The 9,598-nt window shown below is 58.6% G+C and overlaps 1 protein-coding gene across 5 annotated transcripts in view; it reads left to right on the top strand.

Annotated features, from left to right (window-relative positions):
* BTBD2 (BTB domain containing 2) overlaps positions 1–9,598 on the top strand; it is a 58,664-nt gene that overhangs the window by 45,193 nt on the left and 3,873 nt on the right. For 4 of the 5 annotated variants that reach the window (XM_017874858.1, XM_017874860.1, XM_017874857.1 and 1 more), the window contains 4 exons: positions 239–418; positions 1,451–1,556; positions 2,078–2,275; positions 4,773–4,965. In XM_017874858.1, coding sequence (XP_017730347.1) covers positions 239–418; positions 1,451–1,556; positions 2,078–2,275; positions 4,773–4,965 — 677 coding nt within the window. The remainder of the gene's footprint in view (positions 1–238; positions 419–1,450; positions 1,557–2,077; positions 2,276–4,772; positions 4,966–9,598) is intronic. The other variant, XM_017874861.1, reaches the window with a different exon arrangement.

The following is a 9,598-nucleotide window of genomic DNA, read 5'->3' as shown; positions in this document are numbered from 1 at the left end:
AAAAAAAAAAAAAAAAAAAAAAAAAAAGAATTTCATAAATTAGCCAAGCATGGTGGTGTGTGTCTGTAATCTCAGCTACCTGGGGCACCAAAGCAGGAAGATTGCCTGAGCCCAGGAGGTTGAGGCTGCAGTGAGCGGAGATGGTGCCACTGCACTCCAGCCTGAGTGACAGAGTGAGACCCTTTCAAAAAAAGTAAAATAATTTTTTTTTTTGAGACGGGTTTCTCTTGTTGCCCAGGCTGGAGTGCAATGGCATGATCTCAGCTCACTGCAACCTCCGCCTCCAGGGTTCAAGCGATTCTCCTGCCTCAGCCTCCAGAGTAGCTGGGATTACAGGCCCCCACCACCACGCCGGGCTAAAGAAAAAGAAAAAAAAAAAAAAGAGAGAACTTTCCGTCTCTCTCTAAGGAAATGTCAGGTAGACAGTGCAGGGCCGGGGATCTCAGGGGACCCTAGTTGGGCTCTGTGCAGCCCAACGGGTGGGAGCTGGGGAGGTCGTGCAGGCCAGGGAGGCTGGGAGGAGGACATGGGACCAGGACAGGTGGACGGCCGCTTGGGAGCTGTGAGCTCCTGGTCGGGGGTGGAGGGCGGCCAGAGGGGACAGCAGCACTAGGTTCTCCAATGGGCTTCGGGGGTCCAGCATCCTGGAAAAGACCCAGAACCTTCTTCCTCTCCAACCTGGCAGGTCAGATGCAGAGGATCCCGGACTCCTAGAGGGAGGGGTTTCATGTCTGGGTCATCTGTGGTCGCCTTGCCGGAGGGGCCTCTGCCTGACCTGAGAGGTGCCTGGAGTTCACTCCCCAAGCTTCATCTTGTGGCTGCCTCAGCCTCCCTGCTCCTAAAACCACTGCAAACCCGCTTGAGAGGTGTCCTCGGGGGGAGTGCCTGCAGAAAGGCTTGCCCGCGTCCCTGCTGGCATAGGCCCTTCCAGCACCTTCCACTCACTTAGCCTCCGTTTCCCAAAGAGCACAGGCGATGTCCAGCTGTCACCTGTCAGGAGTCATGTCTGCTGTGTGTCTTGGGATGCAGCTGCCAGGGACATGGCCCCTCCCACCACAGGTGGCCAAGGGTGTGCTGTGATCCGGAAGCTTCACCGGGCCGACCCTGCCGCACGGGGTCTGGGCCCCGCTGCCCCCCAAGTGCAGCTGCAGTGCCCCTTTTGCCTAAAGCAGCAGGCCCTGCCGACAGGGACCCGAGCATCTTTTTCTTCCTTCCTTGGCCTCTGAGGTCCTGAGAGGGAACTCCCCAACTCTCCCGCCCCACTCAGCGGTCACAGGGGGTTCTCTGGGCCCACAGCAGGCCGGCCTGGTGGCTGAGACCCCAGTGGCTCCTGGCCACGCGCAGGAAGGCCCGTGCGGTCAGGGCTGCATTTGAGCCGGCTCCGCACTGGGGATCTGCCGAGGGCTGGGTGCTGATGTCCCCCCGCGCCCCCATCGATGTCTCTCGCCAGGCGCGACTCTTCGATGAACCACAGCTGGCCAGCCTGTGCCTGGAGAACATCGACAAAAACACCGCAGATGCCATCGCCGCGGAGGGCTTCACCGACATTGACCTGGGTAAGGGTCCAGGAGCCCAGGTGTGGGAATCCCAGCAGGGCCTTGGCAGGAGGGTCTGGGGATTGACAGTGGGAGCTTTGGGCCTGGGGGTTCCCTGGGATAGCTGCACAGGTGAGCTGGGGTCTCACCACTTGCAGTGGGTCAGGAGCTTGGGTCCAGCACAGCCCCAGGGGAGTCTGGGGCCTTGGCCGGGAGGCCACAGGCCAGACCCCACCATCCCAGCTGATGGTGACCATCTCGTCCTCCGATGGCCCATGGTTTTGACTTTGTTGTTAAACAGCTGTTGTCAAAGCTACTCAAGTCTGTCCTTGTGGCTAAAAGCAACCACAGCCTAGGAAAATGAAGGGGCATGGTCATGTGTTGATAAAGCTTTATTTATAAACACAAGCACAAGGCCAGGTTTGGGCCACGGGCCGTAGTTGCCAGCCTGGCTTTAACTGTTGGTCCTCATGTTAGTCTCACTGCCTCCTGCAGGGTGGGCAGGGTGTCATGTTCACACAGCCCCTTCCTCCACCCCACAGACACGCTGGTGGCCGTCCTGGAGCGCGACACACTGGGCATCCGTGAGGTGCGGCTGTTCAATGCCGTTGTCCGCTGGTCTGAGGCCGAGTGTCAGCGGCAGCAGCTACAGGTGACACCGGAAAACAGGCGGAAGGTTCTGGGCAAGGCCCTGGGCCTCATCCGCTTCCCACTCATGACCATCGAGGAGTTTGCTGCAGGTAACAGAGCTCAGGGGCTCAGGGGCTGGCTTGGGAGGGGGGTGGCACACAGGTGGGCACCTGGGTACCGAGGATAGCGCCCCCAAGTTCACTGCAGAAAGCCTGGCAGATGCCTGGAGTATAACGATAGGAAGAAACCTGGCTGGTGAGGGCGCGTCCACAGGGCTGTCTGTCAGCCCCGGCCTGGCTGCTCTGTCCCCACTGTACGCATTGCCAGCCCCTGCCCCCCATGTCCATCCAGCTGTGTTTTGGTGGATCTCCCCAGGAGGGAAGGGAGTCCCCGTCTCGGGCTCTTGTGCTACCTGCTGGTGCAGGTACCAGTGTCCAGGACAAGCCCAGGAAGGCTCTGACATGGCCGGGGCAGCGGTCGTGCTCCCATGAGTGGGCCTCAGGGTCCCCTGCGGCAGGGCCTGGCCTCTGGGGTGACCTGAGGGGCAGCCCTTATGATGCCTCCTGCCCTCATGTGGCTGCTCACTGCCTGACGCCATCCAGCTGTGGAACGTTCCAGAAGGGACTGGGACACTGGGACAGAGCCCTGTGGCTGATGCACACTCGCCGTCTGGCCTCCCCAGGTCCACATGGCCCCTGCTCTCACTTGACTGAAGGTCGCCAGACTTAGCAACAGGGTCTCAGTCTGTCGCCCAGGCTGGGGTGCAGTGGTGCAGTCACAGCTCACTGCAGCCTCGACCTCCTGGGCTCAAGTGATCCTCCTGCTTCAGACTCCAGAGTAGCTAGGATCACAGATGCCACCAGCACACAAGGCTTATATTTGTATTTTTTGTAGGGACAGGGTTTTGTTATGTTGCCCAAGCTGGTCATGAACTGGGGCTCCAGCCATCTTCCCACCTTGGCCTCACAAAGTGCTGGGATTATGGGCGTGGACCACCAAGCCTGGCCAGATACATACTTTTAAGAATGGCAGGCGCCTGTAATCCCAGCTACTTGGGAGGCTGAGGCAGGCAGGAGAATCGCTTGAACCCAGGAGGTGGAGGTTGTGGTGAACTGAGATCGTGCCACTGCACTCCAGCCTAGGCAACAAGAGTGAGACTCCGTCTCAAAAAAAAAAAAAAATATTGTTGGCCAGGCTTGGTCATTCACACCTGTAATCCCAGCACTTTGTGAGGCCAAAGTGGGGGGAATCACTTGAGGTCAGGAGTTCGAGATCAGACTGACCAACAGGGTAAAACCCCATCTCTCCTGAAAATACAAAATTAGCTGGGCGTGGTGGCGGGCGCCTGTAAACTCAGCTACGCGGGAGGCTGAGGCAGAAGAACTGCTTAAACCCAGGAGAGGGATGTTGCACTGAGCCAAGATGACCCCATTGCACTCCAGCCTGGGCAACAAGAGCAAAACTCAGTCTCAAAAAAAAAAAAATTGTTAACAGTGTTTATTCAGTTTTGCTACTCAGCCTTCCTAATTCAGTTAACCCATAATGGTCTGTTTCTCGCCAGTTATTAAATTGTGCGTTGGGCTGGCTTGCAGCTGAGGGATGCAGAATTTTTTTTTTTTTTTTTTTTTTTTGAGACGGAGTCTCGCTCTGTTGCCCAGGCTGGAGTGCAGTGGCCGGATCTCAGCTCACTGCAAGCTCCGCCTCCTGGGTTTACGCCATTCTCCTGCCTCAGCCTCCCGAGTAGCTGGGACTACAGGCGCCGCCACCGCGCCCGGCTAGTTTTTTGTATTTTTTAGTAGAGATGGGGTTTCACCGTGTTAGCCAGGATGGTCTCGATCTCCTGACCTCGTGATCCGCCCGTCTCGACCTCCCAAAGTGCTGGGATTACAGGCTTGAGCCACCGCGCCCGGCCAGGGATGCAGAATTGAGCTCCCCTTGGCTGATGAGTGATTAGGTCTCAGGTGGGCGGGGCTGCTCTCATTAAAGCAGAGGATGCTGACCGTGTCCCGGCACTCCCGGGGGTGGATGGTGGAGCCCCAGTTCTGCCCCTCCCAGCCACCCCTCCCTGCGCAGAGCCCCTTCATATCCCATGCATGGTTCTTCTGCCTGTCACCACTGCCCACCGGGATTAAGAGCCTAGCTCTTGGAGCCTGCCTGGTGTGCTAGCCATCACCCCTGGGGGGGTAAGCGCTTTGGGAAGGTGGCTGCCTAGGCCCCACTGTGGAGAGGAACCCCCAAGGCTGTTTCTAGAAGTCAGGGCTGCAGCCTATGGGGTACAGGCCTATCGGGGAGCTGCAGGGACCCTTCCCAGCCAATGGCGCTGAGAGAAGAGGCAGTGGAGCCCCCCCCCCCACAGTGAAGTCACGGGTAGTCCCTACGACGGGGCCAGACCCTGAGACATCGCCCCTGAGTGAGCGTATCTGTCAGCCTCTGGTCTGTGCCCTGGGACCTCTCTCCAAAAGCCCAGGCAGCAGGGGCTGTGGCTCTTGGCTGGTCCCCCGGGGAGGGGCTGCCCAGGTCCCGGCACCTTGAAAGTCCGACGCAGCCATCTTAGGGAGAAGGAGCGTGTCCTTCCGGGCCCTCCCCCACGCCCTCACTGTACCACAGGCCCCGCACAGTCGGGCATCCTGGTGGACCGCGAGGTGGTCAGCCTCTTCCTGCACTTCACCGTTAACCCCAAGCCGCGAGTGGAGTTCATTGACCGGCCCCGCTGCTGCCTGCGTGGGAAGGAGTGCAGCATCAACCGCTTCCAGCAGGTGGAGAGTCGCTGGGGCTACAGCGGAACCAGCGACCGCATCAGGTGGGGCTTGGGGTGCAGGTGGGGGGGCGGGCATGGGGGTGGAGGACTCAGGGATGACGAAGGCGGGGGGAGGACGGGCATGAGGTGGAGGACTCAGGGATGACGGAGGTGGGGGGAGGACGGGCCTGAGGTGGAGGACTCAGGGATGACAGAGGCGGGGGGGNCCTGGCTGGAGGCGGGACGGGGTGGGGCGGGCCCGGGCTGGAGGCGGGGCCGCGGCGAGCCCTGGAGGCCGCAGGATCCTGCTTGGTAGTAAAACGTGTTTTGGGCCGGGCCCGGTGGCTCACGCCTGTAATCCCGGCACATTGGGAGGCTGAGGCGGGCGGATCACCTGAGGTCAGGCGTTCCAGACCAGCCTGGCCAACATGGCGAAATCCCATCTCTACTAAAAATGCAAAAATGAGCCAGGAGTGGTGGCGGGCACCTGTAATCCCAACTAGTCTGGAGGCTGAGGCAGGAGAATCCCTTGAACCTGGGAGGCGGAGGTTGTAGTGAGCTGAGACTGCACCACTGCACTCCAGCCTGGCAACAAAGCGAGATTCCACCTGAAAAAAAAAAGTGTCTTGGACTTGTCTATGATACTTTAAAAGTTATTGGCAGGGCGCGGTGGCTCATGCCTGTCACCCCAGCACTTTGGGAGGCCGAGGAGGGAGGATTGCTTGAGGCCAGGAGTTCTAGACCAGCCTAGGCAACATAGGGAGACCCCATTTCTACAAAAAATAGAAGAAAGATACAGGCTGGGCATAGTGGTTCATGCCTGTAATCCCAGCACTTTGGGAGGCTGAGACAGGCAGATCACCAGAGGTGAAGAGTTTGAGACCAGCCTGGCCAACATGGTAAAACCCATCTCTACTAAAAAAAAAAAAAAAAAAGAATTTCATAAATTAGCCAAGCATGGTGGTGTGTGTCTGTAATCTCAGCTACCTGGGGCACCAAAGCAGGAAGATTGCCTGAGCCCAGGAGGTTGAGGCTGCAGTGAGCGGAGATGGTGCCACTGCACTCCAGCCTGAGTGACAGAGTGAGACCCTTTCAAAAAAAGTAAAATAATTTTTTTTTTTGAGACGGGTTTCTCTTGTTGCCCAGGCTGGAGTGCAATGGCATGATCTCAGCTCACTGCAACCTCCGCCTCCAGGGTTCAAGCGATTCTCCTGCCTCAGCCTCCAGAGTAGCTGGGATTACAGGCCCCACCACCACGCCGGGCTAAAGAAAAGAAAAAAAAAAAAAGAGAGAACTTTCCGTCTCTCTCTAAGGAAATGTCAGGTAGACAGTGCAGGGCCGGGGATCTCAGGGGACCCTAGTTGGGCTCTGTGCAGCCCAACGGGTGGGAGCTGGGGAGGTCGTGCAGGCCAGGGAGGCTGGGAGGAGGACATGGGACCAGGACAGGTGGACGGCCGCTTGGGAGCTGTGAGCTCCTGGTCGGGGTGGAGGGCGGCCAGAGGGGACAGCAGCACTAGGTTCTCCAATGGGCTTCGGGGTCCAGCATCCTGGAAAAGACCCAGAACCTTCTTCCTCTCCAACCTGGCAGGTCAGATGCAGAGGATCCCGGACTCCTAGAGGGAGGGGTTTCATGTCTGGGTCATCTGTGGTCGCCTTGCCGGAGGGGCCTCTGCCTGACCTGAGAGGTGCCTGGAGTTCACTCCCCAAGCTTCATCTTGTGGCTGCCTCAGCCTCCCTGCTCCTAAAACCACTGCAAACCCGCTTGAGAGGTGTCCTCGGGGGGAGTGCCTGCAGAAAGGCTTGCCCGCGTCCCTGCTGGCATAGGCCCTTCCAGCACCTTCCACTCACTTAGCCTCCGTTTCCCAAAGAGCACAGGCGATGTCCAGCTGTCACCTGTCAGGAGTCATGTCTGCTGTGTGTCTTGGGATGCAGCTGCCAGGGACATGGCCCCTCCCACCACAGGTGGCCAAGGGTGTGCTGTGATCCGGAAGCTTCACCGGGCCGACCCTGCCGCACGGGGTCTGGGCCCCGCTGCCCCCCAAGTGCAGCTGCAGTGCCCCTTTTGCCTAAAGCAGCAGGCCCTGCCGACAGGGACCCGAGCATCTTTTCTTCCTTCCTTGGCCTCTGAGGTCCTGAGAGGGAACTCCCCAACTCTCCCGCCCCACTCAGCGGTCACAGGGGTTCTCTGGGCCCACAGCAGGCCGGCCTGGTGGCTGAGACCCCAGTGGCTCCTGGCCACGCGCAGGAAGGCCCGTGCGGTCAGGGCTGCATTTGAGCCGGCTCCGCACTGGGGATCTGCCGAGGGCTGGGTGCTGATGTCCCCCCGCGCCCCATCGATGTCTCTCGCCAGGCGCGACTCTTCGATGAACCACAGCTGGCCAGCCTGTGCCTGGAGAACATCGACAAAACACCGCAGATGCCATCGCCGCGGAGGGCTTCACCGACATTGACCTGGGTAAGGGTCCAGGAGCCCAGGTGTGGGAATCCCAGCAGGGCCTTGGCAGGAGGGTCTGGGGATTGACAGTGGGAGCTTTGGGCCTGGGGTTCCCTGGGATAGCTGCACAGGTGAGCTGGGGTCTCACCACTTGCAGTGGGTCAGGAGCTTGGGTCCAGCACAGCCCCAGGGGAGTCTGGGGCCTTGGCCGGGAGGCCACAGGCCAGACCCCACCATCCCAGCTGATGGTGACCATCTCGTCCTCCGATGGCCCATGGTTTTGACTTTGTTGTTAAACAGCTGTTGTCAAAGCTACTCAAGTCTGTCCTTGTGGCTAAAAGCAACCACAGCCTAGGAAAATGAAGGGGCATGGTCATGTGTTGATAAAGCTTTATTTATAAACACAAGCACAAGGCCAGGTTTGGGCCACGGGCCGTAGTTGCCAGCCTGGCTTTAACTGTTGGTCCTCATGTTAGTCTCACTGCCTCCTGCAGGGTGGGCAGGGTGTCATGTTCACACAGCCCCTTCCTCCACCCCACAGACACGCTGGTGGCCGTCCTGGAGCGCGACACACTGGGCATCCGTGAGGTGCGGCTGTTCAATGCCGTTGTCCGCTGGTCTGAGGCCGAGTGTCAGCGGCAGCAGCTACAGGTGACACCGGAAAACAGGCGGAAGGTTCTGGGCAAGGCCCTGGGCCTCATCCGCTTCCCACTCATGACCATCGAGGAGTTTGCTGCAGGTAACAGAGCTCAGGGGCTCAGGGGCTGGCTTGGGAGGGGGGTGGCACACAGGTGGGCACCTGGGTACCGAGGATAGCGCCCCCAAGTTCACTGCAGAAAGCCTGGCAGATGCCTGGAGTATAACGATAGGAAGAAACCTGGCTGGTGAGGGCGCGTCCACAGGGCTGTCTGTCAGCCCCGGCCTGGCTGCTCTGTCCCCACTGTACGCATTGCCAGCCCCCTGCCCCCCATGTCCATCCAGCTGTGTTTTGGTGGATCTCCCCAGGAGGGAAGGGAGTCCCCGTCTCGGGCTCTTGTGCTACCTGCTGGTGCAGGTACCAGTGTCCAGGACAAGCCCAGGAAGGCTCTGACATGGCCGGGGCAGCGGTCGTGCTCCCATGAGTGGGCCTCAGGGTCCCCTGCGGCAGGGCCTGGCCTCTGGGGTGACCTGAGGGGCAGCCCTTATGATGCCTCCTGCCCTCATGTGGCTGCTCACTGCCTGACGCCATCCAGCTGTGGAACGTTCCAGAAGGGACTGGGACACTGGGACAGAGCCCTGTGGCTGATGCACACTCGCCGTCTGGCCTCCCCAGGTCCACATGGCCCCTGCTCTCACTTGACTGAAGGTCGCCAGACTTAGCAACAGGGTCTCAGTCTGTCGCCCAGGCTGGGGTGCAGTGGTGCAGTCACAGCTCACTGCAGCCTCGACCTCCTGGGCTCAAGTGATCCTCCTGCTTCAGACTCCAGAGTAGCTAGGATCACAGATGCCACCAGCACACAAGGCTTATATTTGTATTTTTTGTAGGGACAGGGTTTTGTTATGTTGCCCAAGCTGGTCATGAACTGGGGCTCCAGCCATCTTCCCACCTTGGCCTCACAAAGTGCTGGGATTATGGGCGTGGGCCACCAAGCCTGGCCAGATACATACTTTTTAAGAATGGCAGGCGCCTGTAATCCCAGCTACTTGGGAGGCTGAGGCAGGCAGGAGAATCGCTTGAACCCAGGAGGTGGAGGTTGTGGTGAACTGAGATCGTGCCACTGCACTCCAGCCTAGGCAACAAGAGTGAGACTCCGTCTCAAAAAAAAAAAAAATATTGTTGGCCAGGCTTGGTCATTCACACCTGTAATCCCAGCACTTTGTGAGGCCAAAGTGGGGGGAATCACTTGAGGTCAGGAGTTCGAGATCAGACTGACCAACAGGGTAAAACCCCATCTCTCCTGAAAATACAAAATTAGCTGGGCGTGGTGGCGGGCGCCTGTAAACTCAGCTACGCGGGAGGCTGAGGCAGAAGAACTGCTTAAACCCAGGAGAGGGATGTTGCACTGAGCCAAGATGACCCCATTGCACTCCAGCCTGGGCAACAAGAGCAAAACTCAGTCTCAAAAAAAAAAAAAATTGTTAACAGTGTTTATTCAGTTTTGCTACTCAGCCTTCCTAATTCAGTTAACCCATAATGGTCTGTTTCTCGCCAGTTATTAAATTGTGCGTTGGGCTGGCTTGCAGCTGAGGGATGCAGAATTTTTTTTTTTTTTTTTTTTTTTT

This window comes from Rhinopithecus bieti, unplaced genomic scaffold (genome assembly GCF_001698545.2).
Source record: "Rhinopithecus bieti isolate Rb0 unplaced genomic scaffold, ASM169854v2 scaffold_9769, whole genome shotgun sequence".
Classification (NCBI taxonomy): Eukaryota; Metazoa; Chordata; class Mammalia; order Primates; family Cercopithecidae; genus Rhinopithecus; species Rhinopithecus bieti.
Note: the sequence above shows the minus strand (reverse complement) of the source record. Positions and strands in the feature narration are given on the sequence as shown.